This window comes from Hippocampus comes, unplaced genomic scaffold (assembly GCF_001891065.2).
Source record: "Hippocampus comes isolate QL1 unplaced genomic scaffold, H_comes_QL1_v1.1 scaffold23, whole genome shotgun sequence".
NCBI lineage: Eukaryota > Metazoa > Chordata > Actinopteri > Syngnathiformes > Syngnathidae > Hippocampus > Hippocampus comes.
This window is the reverse complement of record NW_017806066.1, coordinates 637,715-659,635: the sequence shown is the minus strand read 5'-3', so window position 1 is coordinate 659,635 and position 21,921 is coordinate 637,715. Positions and strand designations below refer to the sequence as shown.

The window sequence follows — 21,921 nt, the reverse complement described above, 5'->3', positions numbered from 1 at the left end:
CCATCACGTAAGTCTTGGACTTGTTGAAGGTACAAACCTTGATGAAGAGCAGCATGTTGAGCACTTTTGTTTCTCTCTTCCCATTCTTCTCCCTCAGCACCAGCACATCCAGCATGCCAGCTCCAACACTCTGGCCCATGTCAGCCAGACGTGTCTGGAGTTCCGAAACCGAGTACACTCGACTCTGGCAGTACTGGACCATCTCTGAGAACAGTAATGCAAACGCACTGACGCTGACTTCAGTCTTGGGTCTAGTCAAGGGCCGCTCCAAGATGGTGGATTTTCCTCGAGTGAACCGGGTGTCCATTTTCTGAGAACCACAGATTTATGGTTTGGATTATGATATGAGGATTTGTAATGTATAAATGGAAAATGCTATTTTAAACGCATACACTGCTCAGAAAAAAAAAGTCAGGTGAAATTTGAAGATGAACATTTATAGGTGAACTTAATTTGATCTCTACACTCTTGAATACACGTTTACAATTGTTCAGTGGTTGAGAGAGAGTTTTTTTTACCCTGCAATTTTCAAAGACATCCACTTCTATACTGCTCCGCGATCCCGTTTGAAGCCTCACAATGGTGAGATGCTTTGGATCATTTTCAGGTTTCATTTTTTTAGAGGTCACATTCAGTTTACTTGTAAAAGCTATGCTCTGAATCATAGGTTCATCCTGGAAGTTCACCACGAATATAAATATCCTTTGTTTTTGTTTTGTAAACATTGCATGTCTAATAACAATTAGACCGGGAAAACATGTTTTTATTTAGGCGCAACTTCTTTTGCGCTCCTCACGTATAGATTCTACACAAATGTATTCTTGGGGAAATCTTTGTTCCTTCAACTCATTACAATATTAGAACGTTTGACCGCTACTGTTACGAACTACCATAATGAGAAATTAAAATTTCGCTTGGGGTAAAAAGTCGATTATTTGAGAATTCTTTCGCGTGATAATAATGTCCATCCCACTGCGGCTTTACTTAGATTTTCCATAACAGCATATTAGCTGCGTTTTATACATATAGTTGTATTGCAATAATAGCTCAGTAGAACGCTGCCGGCTGGGTGTTAGCTAACTAGCTAGCGTTCGTTTCCTAAGAAGAAAAGGCATAACCATTTTTTTCGGGATTGGAAACCCAAATGTATATTATTTACTCATACTTGACTGTATGTGGTGGAGGTGAAACTGAATATGTCAATGTATTTGAGGAATAATTTGTCTGCCAAACTAACCGTATTATGCTGGCTGTGGAAGCTGCCTTCTTCGTCCCGCTTGTCATGTGACATTTCAGGCAATGATAAACTTTATACCGCCACCTACAGTTCCGGATTAAAACTGAAGCATCAAAACAAATACAGTATAGTACTGAACAATACTCCACCAAATCCATCCAAGCACAAAGTATGCAGTGACGTTTGAATGGAGGCCCCTTCGACTGTATAAACCAGAACCAAACGACGCATACTAATTTAAAAAAATGGATGGCAGTATAGTAACTATAAGTATACTATATATAATGTTGCATGATCGAAAGCCAGTTTTATTCAATACTTAAAGCGTGAATTAGCCTAATTCAAGAGTTTTGCAGTCCTTGATAACAAACCCAATTCCGGGACGGCCACTAGGGTACGCTAAAGGACTAATTAAAGCTTCTTCATCGAGCATTACGTTCCAATATTAAATGTATTTAATGAGGGTGTCAATTTTTAAAACTGGATACACCTGCTTTTAGATTTACATTGACTAAAATACAAGTGAGCCTTTTTAACAGCGTCTATGTAAGCCAAACCAATGCCAACTGGCAAATTATAACATCTACAATTGCACTACATCTGAATGGAGATTCTAATCTTCAATGTCAATGAAATTTGTTAACGTACACAATCCACTTAGGTATATAAACTACCTTACTACACACACTAAACCACTATTATTACACGTTATAAATATATTTTTTTTTTCAAAGGTGGATGTACAAAATACGCATCCAGTAATCATTGTCGTACGTGTACTGTCCGAGTAAAAACCTTTAAAAGTGAAAATAAACTTGCTGCTGCAGGGCGACTTCAACTTCTTGTCACCTCCCAGTCGACGTTACGTACGCCGCCGCCGCCGCCGCCGTGGCGTGCCTGCAAATCTAATAATATGGAGTCCTGTGCCGAATGCCTGCCAGGGAGCCATGCAAAACATCACCAAAGTGTTTCGTGTGACACTTAAAGAGCAGATTCGCGCATGTAAGCAGCCGGGGGCTTGTAGCGAGCATCGTCTCCGGGGCGTCGAGCTTCTTGCTCGGTCCTCAACTATGACGAGCGAAGCTTAGGCTGCGACTCCCTCCCCTGGATCCGCACACCCAGCCGATATCAGTGAGTATTTTCCGGGTGAAATTGTTGCCGATGTGAGTTCGTGCTTTTAAAAGGCACCGTGCATTGCATCGCGGAGCTTAGACTGACCTGACAATGACCGATCAACAACACCGGCCACGTACTTACAGTGGGCTAACACAAGCCCAGCCGCTGCACCTTTTGACGTCTCGGTTATTTCCTCACTGACCTAAAAGGGACAGAAAGGACGTGGGCCTGGAAATAAACGCCACATCTTTCTGTAACCATTCCGGCACTTGTCTCGTTTAAAAGAGCAGACGTTTTGTGAAAATGGGTCAGACGGGCCTATACAGCTGCAGCTGGTGGGGGATCTACTGAGGACAGCTAAAACATGAACATTCTGCAACTCTGCAATCGTTTGCGTTGTGTGACATCGCCGTTTGAACACACCGTCTGCAGTTTTGTCATGCAGATGAATGCAATCAGTGTTGAGCAATGGATGAATGTAGAAAGCAGAAAACGTAACTTATCGCATTTTCCCCCCCTCTTCGGATGTTTTCACAAGACGAGGAGGGGTGCACAATGTAGGCAGTCTGTTCTCCATACTGTTCTCTGGGAGGGGACAATGGAGCCAGAAGGGCAACCCCAGACCCCAGGGACCAGCGATGTGACCCCACCTTTGAACTCCGCACAAAATCCAGTCACCCCGGCCTTCCTTAACTGCACCTTACAGCAGGTAAAGCCTTCACGTCACCGTCACTGCTGTCATTTAAGGTGGAGGAAATAGTGGGGCATGTCATCTGCAATGTTATGAATCACACATACAACATCAATATTGTGTGATTTATTATGAATGTTTACTGAAAGACAATAGGAGTTGTTGGAACAATACCTTAATAACAGTAGGGTAGCGTGGTAAACTAGCGGGTAGCACATCTGCCTCACAGGAGTTCAGATGTGTTACAGATTAGTTACTTCTGCCCCGGTTCCAAACCTGTTTCTATTGACGGTAGTCGAAGAGCGCTAAAACAACAAAGGTAGTGTTGGACTATTGGTGAAGACGTTAGCATTGGCGCCGTAGATCAACAGAGTTGCTTGCATTACTTTTCCTTGCTGGGTGACATATTTCTTGGTTGCTTGACAGAACTTCTAAAGTACGACCTTTTCTACCCTATAGCCCAGTGGAAAAAATATATATACATATACATATAATTTTGTCCATTGTCTGCACAAAATAAAGATCCGGATACATTTTAAGTGGATATATCGTCTACTTCAAAAAAAAAAAAAAAAAAAAGATCTGCATCCAAATGATTTTTATTTCATGCAACCACCTGGCATCATAAAATTGAGTAAATTCAACAAATGTCTTTTTTTCACTGTGACACTAGTAGAAAACTCGCTGTGCCCCTCGGCACATATGGTGAGAAAATGATGAAATGTGTGACTTTTTTTTTTACGTATTACTTTTGTGATGTAATCCATCAATTTTCTATACCGCCTAACTTGGCATCAAAGGTGGCTTACACCCTGGACAGTCACAACAATCACAATTGACATCTGAAAAATGCACTTTTTTTTTTTAAGAAAAAAGAAAACAGTGCCATTCTTAACTATAATACAGTGAGCATTATAAAAATGTCCTATATGTTTTTTTGTAATTCTTGCCACTAGTCCTCATGTTCTTCCGACGTGAGCGACGCCCTGACGTCGACTAAAGGTTCACAAGGTCACGATGGGGATGTGCCTCCCGAGCAGACCGAGCGCTCTGAGCACAGTGCAGACCCAGCGAGGAGCGCACAGAGGAGATTCGGGTCCTCGGCCTTTTCTTCCTCCCTGAGCTGGGACGAGAAAGAAACCCGAGATGGTAACGCATCACTTTGCATATTTTGTCAAAAGTTTTGAAACTTGCTAGTCAAGCCAAGCAAAATTCAGTCGTGATCATTGTCGTCCTCTTATCGTTTTAAATGTGATTCAGTCTGCTTGGAGAAGTCTCTCAGTTGTCTCTGTGGAATCCACTTCGACGACAATGTAGTTTTGACTGTCGAATTTTCACTGTTTGGCTGTGAAGTGATTGTTTCTGTGGTTTGTGTGTGCTGTTATATGTCAGAGGAGGAGCTGCAGCATTTTTCTAACCCTCAAGGTCTGGCTGCTCACAGCCCAGGATCTCCTTCCTCTGGATCCAGGTGAGGAAGGTGGTGCTGTGGTGTACTCTTACAAACTAAAGCTTTTTTTTTTTTTTTTTTTTTTTAAACACAAAGATTTTGAAAAACGGCCCCATCAGAGCAGTAAGTGAAAGTTCCGCCCCAAGCCCATCGGGATGTTCATGCGATGTTCACGGCCAGCCAACTTCCCGAAATCGGCGTCTGCTGCAACTTATAAATACTCGTTGGGCAGCGACGTTGCCTTCGACACAACAAAACAGAAGAAGTTTGAAACGTCACCCCGTCGTCGCTGCATCACAGCGTTCACTGTTTATATACGCATTGTGTTGACTCGCTTGCTCCGTCCGAAGGCGAAATATTGGTGGGATGACTTAAATGACATCCAATGCTTCCGCTGTTTGTACCGAAAAGCGACTCCTTTATTGTATGTGCATGTAAAGCATTAGTGTGACATTGTATCTAGTATACAATATTGTTTTTGTGTGTGTGTGTGTGTGTGTGTGTGTGTGTGTGTGTGTGTGTGTGTGTGTGTGTGTGTGTGCGTGCGTGCGTGCAATATACAGTGTATATACATACTTGTACCAGTATCTTTACATAAAATATCTTGAAATATGTATGGATATCTATTTTTCTTTTTTGTCCAGAGTTGATAGTGAGGATGACGAAAAACCTGTAAAATTGCAGCACTCGGAGCAAGAGTCTGGTCTGTGCGTCTCTGGGGAGTTGCGCAAGGAAAGTCAAGAAAGCACAATAAGAGAAGAACCAAATACATCTCAGCTTGGCCCAACAGAATGTAAGTACCCACATGGCAGAGCAAAAATGGTTTTTCTCACTTTTCTATGAGACGTTCTCATTCACAACTTTTTGCTTCACAGTAGGAGGTAGCCATGACTGTAACATATCTGCGGGGGCTGAGGTCCTCCTCTGCAAAATCAAACCAAAGGATGCTTGCCAAATGGGGGATGATCCATACGAAAGGGAGGAAGAAGGAAAAGATGCCAAGGATCTTGAGGGGGATGTATACACCTTCATGGGAGACTCTGACCCCGAGAGTCCACCTCATGCCCCTGACGCTACACACTTCCAGAGGTGCAGGCAGAAGAGAGTCCTGCTCAGGCCCTTCACTGGTACCTTACTCCACACATCTCCTGAGGCCGGTACGCAAGCAGGCGGGAGTCCCCGAAGGTCAATCAATGCCGAATTGGCACCTCCAAGTCAAAGTGGAGGATCATACCATATTGATGATTTGGGGAAGGGATCGGCAGAAGAGCCAATCGTGATCAGAGACGGTGAAGGAAAAGGAGAGGAGCACAAAGACTGTCGTTTTGAGCGCGGCGCAGATATTTTCACTTGTGTGGAATGTAGCATATACTTCAACAAACAGGTCCACCTCAAGGAGCACATGATTGAGCACCGTCAAACGAGTGAAGAAGGTTCCGAACGTTTTGAGTGTACCGAGTGCGGATGGGACCTCCCCGATTCTGTCGTATTAGCCGACCATCAAAAAAGGCACCAGGAATCCCGTGCCAAGATCCTGGCGGAAATCGAGAAACTGAACGAAAATGAGAAGGCAAAAGAAAGACCGGAATCTGAGTCAATAACGCATGAAAGCCTGCAAAATATGAGTCCGCTTCCTGCTCCCGGCGAGGTGTCAGACACTCGTCCACTTCTATACCAGACTCCGCCTTTAACATCGGATGGTGAACATGCGGCTCTTCAATCAAACGCAGCTCAAAGTCCTCCGGGTTCTTTAGGAACCGCATTCCAGCCCCGGGCTGCTTTGTACCGCCGCCGCTTTGTTTGCACCCATTGTAACTTCAGCACAAGAACCTCCCAGGCGCTTGCCAATCACACCAAGACACACATGAGAAAGCCATTACTTTTTAAGTCCAGCTCCTCTTCTCCCGATTCCCCATCATGTTCATCTCCTCTTTCCTCAAGTCAAGCCGTAACAAAGAGATTGCGGAAACGAGCCCGATCTGGACCGGACTCCATCTGCGACAGAGCGCTGGGTGAATCTCATTGGTCTTATGAGCCGGTTTCAAACTCCATATTGGATTCCGACTGCGTCTCCGACTCTGTAGCCCCGCCCAACTCATGTCAAACCAAAGGCCGCCAGGGAATTGGCGCCTCTGAGAATGTTGTGGCCACCCAGGTAGTCCTTGGATGTCATAAAAACAGGAGGTTCAGTAGGAGAGCAAAACTTGGATCCAGGCCAAATGAAGAGGAGTTTCCTGGCTGTGAGGGAGACCAGCATGAGGGCCCAGAGATTGACCCTGAGAAGGTTGTAGTGAAAGGACGCGCTCGAGCTCGATCTGATCCAGGTGAGGCGAAAGAAAGAGACCTCAAGAGACACCACCACGCCATATTTAAAGCCTAAAACATATCCTTTTTTGTTCTATTTTTATACAGATGAGTCTCCGGAGCAGCAAAGTGCTGCGGTGTCCCCCGAGATGAGGAATAGTTTGAAGGAGAAGGATGAGCCAGAAGGGGAGACTGACACAAGGGGTTTTGTTTTAAGGAGAAGCAACAGGATTACGGCCCCCCCTGTAGAAATTGAGAGCGACGAGTGCGATGATGACGAACGCTTGCAACGTTTCCTGTCCGGGGACATCTCGGATGAAGTCGAAGATGAGATTGATGAGGTCTCGGGCTCTCTGAGGAGCGTGGAGAGGAAATGCCCCTACTGCCCCGATCGATTCCATAACGGCATCGGCCTGGCCAATCATGTGAGGGGTCACCTGAACCGGGTGGGCGTCAGCTACAACGTGCGCCACTTCATATCCCCGGAGGAGGTCAATGCTATTGAGAAGCGGTTTTCCTATCAGAAGAAAAAGAAAAAAGGTCAGCGTCTTTGTTAAATTGTGAGCATGAATTCTGAAAGTCACCAAGACAGTTTTGGTCTTGGTTTGGAACAGAAATAAGAGACAATCTGAACGTAACAGCGGCGCAATTGGAAACAGGTGAAGATTCTCAACTCAACTGTATTCCTAGAGCACTTCAAAACAAACCACCGCTGCATACAAAGTACTGAACACGGAGCAAAAACAATTCATACAATAACAAACAATAAATTAATAACAAAGACAGTAGAAAGCACAAAAACCGTCAAACTAAAAATCAGACTTCCTACAACTTACTGCAACCTTTTTATTTTATTTTTTTTTTACTCCACAGTGGCTAACTTCGATCCATCCACGTTCAGTGTGATGCACTGTGAGTTCTGTAGCGCCGGCTTTGACACTCGCGCCGGCCTGTCGAGCCATGCCCGGGCGCACCTGCGAGACTTCGGCATCACCAACTGGGATGTTACCATCTCGCCAATCCACATCCTGCGAAAATTGTTCTCCAGCAGACCGGACCTTGTCATCCCCACAGCTCCCCCGCGGAGCCCCGTCTCTGTTCACGAAGAGGATGAAGAAGAAGAAGAAGAAGAAGAAGAAGAGGACGACGAGGATGGGGTCATTGAGGTGAAGCTGGAGGGTGAGACGAGCGAGAGGAAGAGGGATGCTCTTTCTCCTGTTTCTCTCTCGTCTGCATCTGCTGGACCTTTGAACGCGGAGGATGGTGTCAAAGAAGGTATGTTTGATGGTTTGAATTCATTGTGGGCCAAAGTGCCGTTGGTCGATGAACAAATCTTCAGATCAGCGCCTCCAAGTGGTCGATTCAGCTCAGTCGTTGCGAATCATGTCCGTAGTGATGGGAGCAGAATGCATACAGCGACATCCAGTTGGGTCATGTTGAGCTGTTCTAGTAGGCTTTTATGGGTTTATTTCATTTTTTTTTTGCTTTAGTAGAATCCTAGGTTTTATTCTGTCACTGTTTGATATTTGGAACTGTTTATTATTCCCGTCCACATGAATAAGGCCCTGGTTTCAGCTGAAGAGAAAGCATGCTGCTGTCACCGCCGTGCTTCCTTCACTTTTATGTTCATTTGGCGATATGAAGTGTTTTGTTTGCGCTAAACATATCTTTTGGAATTAGAGATAAAAAGTTCAACCTTGGTTTCATCGGAGCAGAACACATTTACCCACTTGTTTGAAATATCAAGGGTGTGTTTTTTTTTTTTTTGCTTTCTTTGGAAGATAAGGCTTCGGTGTTGGCACCTTAACCCACAGTGGGGTAATCCAAGGAAGATAGGAGATGGCCGGAACATGTCCTAAACAACCAGTTTTTGCAAGAAATTGCTGCCGTTCCTTCATAGTTGCCGTTGGCCTCTTGACAGCCAAGCTGACCAGTTTTCTTTTCTAAATGTGTAGAAGAACCTGATTAAAAGTGGATATGTGCCAATACGAATGCAGCCAGCCTAAATGCAAAAATTGCAGATTGGATAGCTCGATCCCGACATCTACCCTGTTTCCCTCAATCGTCAAATGACGTTGAAGGGTTTGTTGACTACTTGTGCCATCGGTGAACATTTTCTAGCAGAATTAAGTCCTGAGCCATAGTGACTGAATGTGTGTGTGTGTGTGGGGGGGGGGTGCAATATTGGAGCATAAGCATGGATCCTATCGAAGGATTTGAATGACTGATGAATGAAGCAATGGGAAACGTGACCCCAGATGCTTGAAATTCACCCGTCACTTTGAATGCTGAATCAAAACAGGGGTGTCTGACCTGGGTGCGCGTGCGTGCGTGCGTGAGTATGAGCGAGGAGGTAAGGGAGACTGGAGGAGTGCGGTGAGAAAGTCAGTCTCCCGATGCCCGTTGATGTGGCACTCGACTCGGTGCGTTCATCGCAACCTCCGCCTCCTCTCGATTGGTCACGCCTTAGCTGAGCGGTGCATATGGGGGCAAAATGGCTGCTTCCACCTCCCCGCGGACCCAAACAATAGCGGAAAACCCGTCTGGCTCCAATGCGCTGCGGTCGCGGACCGGTGAGTAGCGGCCGGCGTCGACTCCGCGTGCTCTCGGTTCCCGCGGCGGCGGTGCGTCGCGCGACTCGGGCCCCATCTCGAGTCACGTCGTTGGCAGCCCCGAGCCATTAAAAAGTGTCAGCAAAATGCGCGTCTCCCTCGCAGGTAACGCGCAAGTCAAAGCGCGTTAAATCAGGTCATTACTTACGGGCATGACTAATTACGAGGACCGGCGTGTCGATCGGATTGCGATCGCTGATGGGTTGTTGCTCACAGTTGGATATGCTCAGTCTTTTTTCGATCAGACCTAAATCACAATCCTCGCCATTTTACTTCGCTTTGATTTTCTTAAGAGGGTGTGCTGCGATTCCATTGCGTGGAAGCATCTTAGATCCTGGAGCGATCGCGCAAACGTCACGATGTTAACTTAAGTGCAACCGACACTTATGTGGATCTAACTCGGACCACGAGCCCGGTGGAAGTTTGACTTTAGTTGAGGCGATCCAGAGTGGAGCGAGAGGTTGACTTTGCTCCACGCTGGAAGGTAAATGGGTTCGTCTGCACCCCGAGGTGTCACATCGCCGCTCCATTACAGTCAAGGGATGAGCGGCCCGCCCACCAGACGAAAAGCTTTGTCTGGCTCCACGTCTCTTTTGATTCACCCGTTTGTCGCAGAAAATGCCCAACTGCAGGAGACTGTCTATATTTCGGCCACCGGCTTTGCTTTTTGCACCGTTTTTTTTTTGGTCACTGCGTGATGTCATGAAATGTCATCGTGAGCTGCGATTTCTAAAAAAAAAAAAACTGCGCTGCCAAGGTTGCGCTTTGTTTTCTTCCCGTGGTATCATTCATTCGTGCACTTTACCCACACTGAGACCCCCCTTGAAATTTAATGTATTGTCGTCACCATCAAAATATGGCGTTTTATCAGGACTTTTTTGGTCCCTATCAGGTCTTAAGCCCACAACATCAGTTGAATAATGACACATCATATACTTCACAGTCATCATTTATTGAACAACAACAAAGCCAACATGCACTAGAAATGTCCGGCAAAGATCAGTAGAGCCTCGAATGTCAAACCCGCTTGTGGATTTGAAACCGCTCTTCTCATAGCAAATAACAGAAATGAAAGTGACCTTAAAACCTTTAGTAATTGTACATGGTACACTTTTGCTTTTAAACTGTCATGCAACTGTAAAATAAATTGTCCACTCATTGTATACTGTGCTCGTGCTTGTCCTCATGAGCGTCAAGTGTGAGTTGGAGCCGATGCCATCTGACTTTGGGCGAGAGGTGGGATACGCCCTGGACTGGTTGACACGAGACAAACAACCATTCACATTCACACCGAAGGACAATTTAGATTCTTCGATGAACCGAACCATGCAGGCGGGAAATCCCTCACCTCAGAATTATGACGTGGGTGTGCCAACCGCAGTGCTGCCCTTAAATAAATCAAGCACTGTTATTAAAATTTATAGACAATAAACAACCAGACCCAAAGGTGTAATTAGGTTAATTATTTTCACATTACTTGTCATATAATTACGAAAATCGCCTATCCACTGGAAACTCGAAGCTTGAGCTTGCTCCATCACATTGTGGGCAAGCGCTGTTTATGCTCCCGCCACTGCATCTCTATTGGTTTGATGGCTGGGCGGTTGCAACAACGGCATTCTTTTTCTTTTTCAGGCATTCTGTTTGAGAGGGAATCATTGATGACCGGCAGCGGTCTCGTGATTGAGCAGAGCATTGGTTCTCTTCAACTTTGCCTTGTGTTGTGTGACTGGTTTTCTTTTGGCCGATGACTACTTCCTGTTTTTGCTTCATTTTTCGCTGGCTCGACGGGGCTCTCGGCCAGGATCGAGCAGCTTTTTGATCACCCAGCGCCTCGATGTTTAACAAGAAGAATAAAACTGCAGTCCCATAGATAGATGTCCTCTTCGCTGCAGAATGCTCGACTTTCAGATCTGTGCGGATGTCTTTCCTGCTGGCATACCCCAGAATGCACCAGAAATTGCAAAAAAACAAAAATGTCGACTTTGAGGAGGTGCTGCCCCGGCTGCTATTTTATGCTGGTGTACTCGCGCACGCTTCTGCGTTTGGCTTAGTTGATGTTAAACACGTACTGAACGATAATAGCAGGGCGCATTTCCGGATGCATTTGATCATATCCTGAAGAATTCATCAAACCTTAACATTGAAACTGGGGGAACTTACATGAATCACCGTGAATTTTCTCAAGCGGCATTGCGTTTCCCGACTACAAGGGACGGTGTGTGTTCTATTGCAGGTGACGGAGAGGCTGAAGAAGAAGTTGAGCCTGAGCACTTGGCTGTCGATGGCCTCAGCTCGAGCCCGAAGAAAACATGCCTGCGCAACGTGGACCAGGATTGCCTTTCTGCAGGCGAAGATGAAGGCACCAAAGGTGCCAGAGAAACGTTTTGGGTTTTTTTTATGTTGCAAGAAAGGCCCAAAAGGGTACAAGTATGTTCCCAGGCTTTTAAAGGTCAACTGCCATCCAAAGCTAACAGTTTATTTTGGACAGTATATCCATTTGGCCACGCGAGAGCATTATTTCTTGTTGTACTGAATCGATTTAGCGACATCAGAGATCGATGCTATTGCTGTCCGAATGCAGGTGAATTCCAGTAGCGTGGAATATAAACCGATTTGGTTCCTGAAGCGCTTCAATTCTAAAATTGCAAAGTCCGACCTGTAGCGAGAGGATCCAAAGCTCTTTTATTTTTCGAAAACGCCGCGATGAGTCGAGTGTCTGACTCGCTCGAGTCACTCATGGACTTTCTGGTCTCTCTTCCAGTTCATGACTTGAAGTGTGAATTGTGCGACGCTCAATTTGAGAGCAGGCGCGACATGTCCAGCCACGCCAGCTCTCACTTGCAGGCATCCATCGACCTGCTCTGTCAAACTGCCAAGGAGCGTCACCCGGACAGCCATATAAGCTCACTTGACCCGGAGCCTCAGTCAGCCAAGAGTTCCTCTCTGGTCGACTCGGAGACCCACGAGGACAAAAACCACGAGGAAGGTGAAGACTTGGACGAGAACGCGATGCCCCTTTCCGTTTTGACCCAAGCAGTGAAAGCAACGCCATCCGCTTCCTGTTCGGCACACGCGCCTTCTCCCGCAGGCTCTCCGATTCTGGCTTACGCGAGCTCTCCAACTTCAGTGGTGAGGAAAGCCCCGATTTCCTCTTTGCTGCCGGCGTCTTCCCCCTTGCGCTTCACAGAGCACAAGACCGCGGCCGTGAAAGGCTTGACCCCCAACCTCTTAACCTCTGCCGCCATCTCGCCATCCAAACCGATCTGGGCCCCACATGAAAACGACGCTCCTCTCAACCTCGGTAAGTTTCCCCCTTTGTCTTCATGATTCATATCAACGCGGTTTCACGATCGACGTTGGCGTTTGTCCAAACACGCAGCCCTCGAGGTGGAGCCTAGCAAGGACATCGTTTGCCAGCTGTGCGGTGCCTGGTTTGAGACTCGCAAAGGCTTGTCCAGCCACGCCAGGGCTCACTTGCGGCACTTCGGGGTGGAGTACTCGGAATCGAAAGGCTCGCCGATCGCCCTCCTGAATCAGTTGATGGACTCGGAGGACTTCAAGCACAAAGCCGGCGAATTCCATCTTGACACTGAATCCCGGAGTGTTCCCAGCGTGCTGTCCTCCCCAAAGAAGGCAATGCTGCCTTCCTCCTCCCCATCTCTACTGTATAAGGTGACAACAGCGGGAGGCGGGTCGACCTCCAAAGCTACCTCTCCGTCATCCTTTGGCCCGCCTCCCAAGCGTCTCAAATCATCTTCCGTGCAGGTCTTCCGCCTGGGCAGTGGCGAGATCATGAGCCTCCCGCAGAGTGAGTCTTTTTTTTTTTTTTTTGTCGTTGGATGAATTGAATGTGCGCACTAATCCAACGAGACGACGCAATCTTCTTTTTTACTTTTCTAATTGCTTAGGTGAGCCCACAAAGGAAATAGGCTGTGAATTCTGCGGGGAATATTTTGAGAACCGGAAAGGGCTGTCCAGCCACGCTCGCTCCCACTTGCGTCAAATGGGGATTACCGAGTGGTCGGTCAACGGTTCCCCGATCGACACGCTGAGGGAAATCATCTCGAGACGGGGCTTGCCTTGTGCCCGTCGTCCTTTCAAGTCTCGCAAAACTCCCCCTCCATCTTCTCCCGGACCCCCCGGTTCCCCGCTGTCGACCCGCTCCTCACCATCGACCGTCCTTAGCCGATTACCCTTCGCCTCGCCGCCGCCCGCTTCCAAATCGAATTCGGCTCCGCCGATGTCCTCAAGCGGGCTGATTCTTAAGCTGAAGCCTGAACCCGTGCAGCTGGAGGTCACATCGCCGGAAGCGGTGGGTGGTTCCGGCGGCCTTTCCGCCGATTCGCTCAGCTCCGGCTGGCGCGTCTCCGACAGTGCGTTCCCTCTCAACTTGGGTAAGTTTTTATCATCGAAGCGTTTTGGAATGCTTCATACAGAACACTCTCTTTTCTCTGATTTCCCGCAGCTATGTCTCGAGAGGCGGAGCCGACAAGAGATATTCGCTGCGAATTCTGCGGCGAGTATTTTGAGAACCGAAAAGGCCTCTCGAGCCACGCTCGATCCCATCTGCGCCAAATGGGCATTACCGAGTGGACGGTCAACGGGTCGCCCATTGACACCCTGAGGGTCTTTATGCACAAGAGAGGGTTAAGCGCTTCCTCTCAGTCTGAGGGCGAGAAGAAGGAGGGTGCCAAAAGTCCCTCATGGGCCAACGCAACCAAAACTTCGGGGGGGTTGTTTCTATCTGGCTACCAGTCGTCCAAGCTCTATAAATCCCCTCTTAGTATGCCATCATCGGGGTCCAGGCTTTCCAAGCAAGGCCTGAGCTCCGCGAGCCCCTTTGAGACCCCGAGCTTACCGAAGATTGTCAGAATCTCCCCGCTAGGAAAACAGCCCGAAGAAGCCGTGTCGCCGGACGCTTCCCGCGCGGCGTCGCATCAACGTAAGACGTTCTCACCGCTGCCGCACGACTTCCCTTTGAAAAAAAAGCCTTCCCCTGACAAGTATTTGCGTAAGGGTGAGTGATCAAATTGCGTCCTGCTTTTCAAAACTTGCCAGTTGGGACGGTTCTGACCGTCAAGGCGCTGCCCCGTCCTCTCTTCTTGCGTCACCAGATCCGAGCTGTGAGCTGTGCGGCTTCTACTTTGAGAACCGCAAGGCGCTGGCCAGCCACGCGCGAGCCCACCTCAGGCAGTTTGGCGTGACCGAGTGGTGTGTCAACGGCTCCCCCATTGAGACGCTGAGCGCCTGGATTCACAGCAGGCCGCAGAAGGTGTTGGAAATGCACCGGAGCTACATGCAGAGTAACCGCCCCACCTCCAAGAGAGTAAGTAGAGGCAGTCCCCCCCCCCCCCCCCCCCACCCGCGGCCCCCCCCCCCCCCCCCCCATCCTGTTAGTCACATAGCTCAGCCCAGGCAAGGCTATTATCAACAAACTTTTAGCTCCAAGGATTTTATTTGTATCTTGTACCTTTGACACTTCAGTCTGTTGCGAGTTCTGGAGAAAAAAAAAAAAAAATGGAGACACATCACAAAACTAAGCCGCTCGGGTCATAACCCACCCAAGTGCTCATCTGGCACACTCAATTGGCTCTCTGCGTTTCTTCACTCTGCGTCACATGCTTGGAGATCAGATATGCCTCAGCTGGCGGTTTGACGGGCTCCGTGCGATTTGGAACACTCGAGACGTGTTGCCGATCAGCTTCGATGATTAGATTCGGTGTCTTTACGTCTCGCAAGCGTCACTGTGCCAGCGCAAGTGAGCTATTGACTCAATAGTTACCATAGCAACCAGGGTGCCTCGCCGCTTCTGTTTCATCTTCAGATAAATTATCGTTTGTTGCCGATTGAAGAAAATGTTTTTCTTCTCTTCTGACTTAGTTTCTTGGTGCATTTGCGTCACTCTCGCACATTTCGCCCGAGCTGTGATGTGACGCAAATACAGAATGGATTACCTTCCGGATGTCATTGTGTTTCCAATAGATTGTGTTGGAATCCTACATTATTTCAGATAGAACTGACATGAACAGAATAGAAGAAAACCGAATTATCACTCTCACAGGAACAATGAAAAATCAGTTCAGCCAACGAAATGAACAGAGAGGAATATGCACTCGAATCGTCAAGTTTTTGAACCCGCCAGCTTTTTCGGCTGAGGGGCCCCTCGTCCTCCGACAGAAAATAAATAGTTTGAACATCGATTGTTAAATCTCCTGACCTGTGGTTGTTTTGGCTGCTAAAAATAGTTCGCTCGCCATTTTCCAAGCCTGCTTCTTTTTTTAGGTTAAAAAAAAAAAGTGGGGGGGAAGCTGGCTGTGTTGTTGACCTTTCGGTATCACAAACTGCAATTAAACTGGCCAACATAGTTTTTATTTCACCAAAATGTGTGTGTGTGTGTGTTTTTCCAAATAGGTTTGCCTCACGCGGGTCACTGTACCTTGTCCATAAACCGCCGATGGAATGACTTTTTCCCTCGTTGCTTTGCAGAAGAGCAGCTCACCCCTCCCCGCGTCGACGGATTCTGATCATAGCCCCCCCTTCTCGCATAAGGCCTCTTCATCCTCTTCATCATCCTCCCAATGGTCTTCCGCTTTGGCGGTGAACCTGGTGCGCCCGCTGAGCCGCGAGCTCGGCCCGGGCTCCAACAAGGCTTCGGAAGATGAAGCGGGTCCCAACCTTCGGGCTTCTCACGTCAGGCCGACCAGCAGCAGCAGTCCCAGACCCTCGCAGCTTGTCAGTAGCCTTCCACTTCAAGCGCAGGTGGCTCGCAGTGAACTCAATGTTCGCCTACCCAGAGGTACAGAACGGTTTGATTCCATTTCGATGGTGTGTTTGATCGCGTGGTCCCTTTTTCGCAAGATCCCACAAACGAGCCTCCCTTGCCTTGTACCAAAAACCCCATCAAAGTGTGATTTTGCTACAAGTCTTTGCACTTCTATATCGCAACACAGCGCCGTCCGTTCAGATCATTCAAAACGTCACCGCTACTTGTCGGACAGCCGCATTGCTTTGAACACAATATAAGGTGTCGAAAGCTCTTTAAAATGTCACTTGGATAGAATGTAAAGTCTTAATTATTGCTGCAAATGACCTATAAGCTTTAAGCGGCCATTCATCAAGCGTCTTCAAAATGGCACTTTACTGTACAACTGTTGTCGCCGTGATGTAAGAAAATAATTGATCATAACAATCATAATAAATCATGATAAGCATGACCGATCAATATCCCCCTCTTGGAAGGTTTTGAACGTCGGCCCCTGAAGCACCCGTCTTGTTTTTCGCAAGATCCCACAAACGAGCCTCCCTTGCCTTGTACCAAAAACCCCATCAAAGTGGGATTTTGCTGCAAGTCTTTGCACTTCTATATCGCAACACAGCGCCGCCGTCCGTTCAGATCATTCAAAACGTCAGAGCTACTTGTCAGACAGCCGCATTGCTTTGAACACGAAATAAGGTGTCGAAAGCTCTTTAAAATGTCACTTGGATAGAATGTAAAGTCTTAATTATTGCTGCAAATGACCTATAAGCTTGAAGCCGCCATTTATCAAACGTCTTCAAAATGGCACTTTACTGTACAACGGTTGTCGCCGTGATGTAAGAAAATAATTGATCATAACAAATCATGATAAGCATGACCGATCAATATCCCCCTCTTGGAAGGTTTTGAACGTCGGCCCCTGAAGCACCCGTCTTGCATCGAGGGAACCGAGAGGGACAGCGGCCCGGCAAAGCCCCCGCGCACAAGCACAGTCCCCGCTTTAGTGCCAAAGCCACCTGCCTACCCCCTGGTCAAGCTAGTGGGCAAGTTCTACACCCTGAAGTGCCGGTGAGTCGCGTCTTTGTCGTGGAATCCTATCGCCGAGGCTTCAAACGGTCGCGGCAGTCATTTGTTGGGAAGGAGAGTTTGGCTCCGCCTCCTGCTCTAAATTGGCACACTTGGCAGTTTGTTTGTTTTTTTTGCCCCAAGTTAAACAAGCTAACGCAAAATCGATTTGATCAATCACAATGAATAAAAACTAACAAACCCCATCTACAAAAACGACATCAAAAAAAGTCAAACTATATTGAAAAATCCCAAACTTTTGCGACACAGGACCCGCACGCAGGACTGATGTTGATTTTTCGGTGATTGGCTAAAATTAGTTGGGCCGCCGTCGTTGAGGTTGTCACCGCTATCCCCTCGTGCCCCGTCAGATTCTGCGAGGTGGAGTTTCACGGTCCGCTCTCGGTGCAAGAGGACTGGATCAGGCACCTCCAGCAACACATCCTCAAGATGAACTACAGCCAGCCCGCTGAACCCAAAGCAGACCGCGCTCAAGTCATGACGGACGAGCCGACCGCCGTCCGCCAGGCTTCAGCCGCCGGCACCTCCTCAACGACCTCCCTCACCCCCACCGTGACTCGCTCCGTCGCCGCCAACGGCCGCTCGCCCGAGCCCCTGGCGGAACTCGCTCCTGGCGTCGCGGAGCTCGTCAAAATCTCGGAGGAATCGCTCACCCCGGCTCCTCTTCCCCTGCCCGCCCAGGTGGTGTAAGCTCATCCCTCTCCACCTGGCAGGCCTTGCCCTCCTCTTCTTTTCTTTTACTTTCCTGCCGTTTCATTCCTTCGAGTCCATCTGTCTCTTCCCCGTCAAGAGAATCACTCCCTTTCAACATTTGGTGAAGGCCAAAGAGCCCTCAGTGCCCCAAGCACCTTTTGAAGCAGCTTTTGAAACTGTTACAAAGTCTCGTTACCATGGGAACGAAGCCCCTCTTGGCTTGAAGGGCGATTGCGGCCAAGGTTATACGCGGAGGTGAACTATTGTTACGCCTCGTTTTTATTGAATGTCCAGGTGTTGACGTGGACCATTGCCGCAGCCCCCGGCACCCGTTTATCGGGCGGCGAAAAGGGGTTTAGCGCCCCCTCCCATCACGCTCCGGCCCCCTTGTTCTCACAAACCATTTCTACCTTTTGGTAGAAGCATTGGTCTCACGCACAGGTCCTGACTGAAACCAGAAGAGAATTCTTCACGCAGCCAGTCTTGCGACGGAGACTTTAAACACACGTTAACACTTAGTGTTAAAAAAAAAAAACATACGTGGCACTTTTGACATAGACACTGAGCACTTATGAAAATAATTTGATTGGATGAAATTGTGACTGGTGTAAGGAGCAAGAAGTGGAAGCACACCCCAAAAAAGGGAAATTTAACTAAATACCGACCCCAAAATATCAATGTTGCTTGAATGTAGCATAAAGCACTTGTTCATTCCTTTTATTTCCACACATTGAGCAATCAAAAACTTGCCCCGTGTTATATACCACTGATATTCCACTGCTGCTGTGCAGATTTTTTTTTTTTTTTTTTAAATTATCCCTCTGTTGATTTCGGGGCCTTCAAAAACACAAACAAACAAAAAAAAAAAAAAAGGACATTCATGGTTACATGTTTTTACAGTTAACCTTCCATTCACAGTGTTACCATCGGCATCCGGCCTTTTTTTTTTTTTTTTTTAACATAACCCAAATAATTATTTATTTATTATGCACCTGAATGTGGTAAGCTAGCTCATTATAAAGACTTAAGTAGAACTTTGGATTGTTTGGTAAACCGTGCACTTTTGCACTTGTGCAGTGTGTGCGTGTGCGTATGTCTGTCCAGAACTGCCCAGCCACAACATTAGGCACAGTACACTTAGGCACAATCTACTGAGATCCAAGACAAAAAAAATTCTGCCTTTGCAATGATGGTCATGCTCAGTTTGGAATGACACGCTCTCTTTGTCATCTTTTGGTGGTAGTTGTCAAACTTAAATTGGATGAGGAGCGCCGTTTTCATATTTTGACTCTCATGTAGCGCACCCGAGGGAACCCAAATATTAGGAAAAACCCAGGACCATCAAGTACAGTTGTTGACAACCAACTACAATTGCAATAATAAATATACTGTTAACCTAACGCCATCCTAATGTTTCAACAGAAACTTTTTTTTTTTTTTTTTTTAAATAGTCTTTGAGACAGTTGTATTGGCTCTCTTTAGATCATGCGGCTGGTTAGAATGCTGTGGCCAGTTGGTGTACATACATTTGTACAAATATGCTTTAGTTTCAAAAGAAAAAAAAAAAAGACGCTTGATAGGGCATCTTTGTGACTTAACGTGTGGCCTCCTGATTGTACGTCGCGGGATCGGGACGTGCAGGATATGCATTGGCGTTTGGGTGTGCCAAAGAGTCTGTTTACTTCCTCGTCTTGCCTCTGTAAAAGGTGTTTACGTTGGACCTGATGATGGGAGCGAGCATTAAGAGTTCCCCGAGGCTACTCGCCGAATAAATGGACTGAGCAGCGGTGGCCCGCATCCTACTTACGAGCAGCCTTGCGCTTTTTCGTCGGAAGGACGCGGCCTCCGAGTGAGACACCCACCGTGGGATTGGCGTGAACAGGAGACAATTCCAGGCAAAACATGAACAGAAACCAAACGTCATTCCAAGCCAGGGCTCTGGAGGACTCTCAGCTCGCAGTCCAAACAGAAAATCGCGCGACGTTGGGCTCCGGTCCTTCAGAGGTTCTTCGGTGTGTTCATATCAACGCAAAACCGAAGCATCAACATGAGTAAACTTCAAGTTGGTTCCCGTGTTGCCCATGTTTCACATGACTGTTTGCTTTCAACGTTCCCCTTCCGTGTGTACGGAATATAGACGCACACTATATAACTCCATGTACTTAAGAAGCTGTTGACATTAGTAGGAGCTCTTAGCAGTTCTACACTGAACGCAAATGTAAACGCAACACTTTTGTTTTTGCCCTCATCGATCGAAGACTTTTTTCTATGTGCGCAAATGATCAATTTCGCTCAGGTATCGTTAAAAAAAAAAAAAAAAAAAACGAAATAATCTTTTGTCACGGTCAAGTGCTTGATACTTGCATTGAGCCAACCTTCACTCCTTAGTTTACCGTCGTCGTAACGGAGAAGCCGTCGTTTGTTTACCACGCCATCCAAGGATTTCATGAAATAAAACGCACACTTAGGCCAATCTTGACCAATACGCTCTTAATGCAAGCAGGAGTTCGTCGGAAGTCAAAAGCAACGTTTACCGTTGCGAAAAACTGTTTGTCATTTTGCTCCTTCGATCTGGTTTGAATGAACGAGCCTCCGTCAGCGCAATGCAAAGTGCCGTTTGGAGACAGTGACGATCGATCGGCTGTTAGCCAGCGAATCAGCGCCCGAGATAAAAGTAGACGATGAGACGGTACACCAAAGCAAAGAAAAAGGCAATGATCGAGTTGATTTGTTGCGTTCTACTTAGCTTTGGTCCTACTTTTATGACCAGCGTGTTGCCAAGGTTCTGGATGTGTGCGCGCGTTTGATTTCGCGAAACCCCGATGGCCGCCGTGGAGCCGAGGCAGACTTTTAAACCTTTTGAGTTCATTGAATAGAGCCGTGCAAATGTGCACAAACATATTTAGCTTGTGTATGTGTCATCTTATTGCCACCCCTCTGTCAACCCTGACCACCTCGCTGGAAATGTTCCTGCTCTGGCCTTTTGAATGTCAAGATGCAGGCTAAGGCACAGCCGTAGGAATCACGCTGTCGAATCAGCATTTTGATGTTGCACGCCTGAGAGGTGGCTCACCTTGGCAAAGTAGAAGTTGTCGCCAACACAAATCGATTTGTCACCGATCGTGAGAGAAACGGGCCTTTTGCCGACATAGCAAAAGATCGTGAAAAATGTGAGGGAAAACAAGTGTTGCGTTTTGGTTTTTTTCTTTTTGTTCAGTATATTAGCCACGTAGTTGAAAAAAAAAAAAGAAGTGATCTGAATTCCTTTATTGTGATTTCATTTCAACCTGATTCTATGTATTTTAGTTCTCTGTGCATTTTCTGTACTTGCAGTCCTGCAAAGTGAATATTAGAACATTTCTAAATTTTTAATCGCTGAGTCGCGGAAACTTTGGGTGCTGGTTAGAATGTTGCAACGAAACTTGTGTGATTGAAGGCGATTTGACAGTGGATCAAAGCAGCCACAGAAGCTTTTCAATGGGACTACTTTGCACTCTTGCGCCACTGTATGAGCCTTAGTGTTCCCCCTTAAAAAAAGTGCGCGCGTGTGTGTGTGTGTGTGTGTGTGTGCGCGTGTGTGTGCGTGCGTGCGTGTATTATTGTGTGAGTGTGTGTTGCACACACACTTACACGATAATACAATAGATACGACAGCAGCAGACAAAAAGATGTTTGAGAGAGAAAAGAGCTGTTCTGTACAGTTTTAGGTGAATCAACTCCAGAACAAAATAATAAATGTGATTTCCGTTTCAGAAAATGAATGTTGGACTTTTTCACAGCACGTCTTTGTATCAAATGTTTTTAGGAGGGGCAAGGGCGTGGGGGGGCTCTGTGGGACACTAGGGGGCGGCAGAATATTGTCTGGGTTCTATTGCAAGTTCAGAAATATTTTTCACTCAAACTTGTGTGGAGGGCAGAGGAATGGTACATGATCACTCTGGGGAAATGAACATTACAGATAAATATGGAACATGT

At 47.1% G+C, this 21,921-nt stretch overlaps 1 protein-coding gene across 6 annotated transcripts; it reads left to right on the top strand.

The window, feature by feature from the left end:
• The first annotated feature begins 2,151 nt into the window (after positions 1–2,151).
• Positions 2,152–21,707, top strand: wizb (WIZ zinc finger b). 6 transcript variants are annotated; one of them, XM_019893566.1, is made up of 18 exons: positions 2,179–2,239; positions 2,897–3,062; positions 4,001–4,193; positions 4,437–4,512; positions 5,136–5,284; positions 5,367–6,815; positions 6,904–7,335; positions 7,669–8,070; positions 11,644–11,778; positions 12,172–12,711; positions 12,790–13,082; positions 13,176–13,218; positions 13,319–13,804; positions 13,876–14,427; positions 14,525–14,736; positions 15,897–16,206; positions 17,070–17,235; positions 17,604–21,707. In XM_019893566.1, coding segments are annotated over exons 1-18 (5,946 nt in total). In that variant the 5' UTR covers positions 2,179–2,237; the 3' UTR covers positions 17,944–21,707. The 6 variants fall into 6 exon arrangements, with proteins under 6 accessions (XP_019749123.1, XP_019749125.1, XP_019749120.1 ...); XM_019893564.1 differs by having other exon boundaries at positions 2,152–2,239; positions 2,892–3,062; positions 12,790–13,218; XM_019893561.1 differs by having other exon boundaries at positions 12,790–13,218.
• Positions 21,708–21,921: the final 214 nt, after the last annotated feature.

Coding starts and splice junctions, on each gene's coding strand:
- wizb (XM_019893561.1), top strand. Junction 12,712..12,789: donor CGACGCTCCTCTCAACCTCG/GTAAGTTTCCCC, acceptor CCAAACACGCAG/CCCTCGAGGTGGAGCCTAGC. Junction 13,805..13,875: donor TGCGTTCCCTCTCAACTTGG/GTAAGTTTTTAT, acceptor GATTTCCCGCAG/CTATGTCTCGAGAGGCGGAG.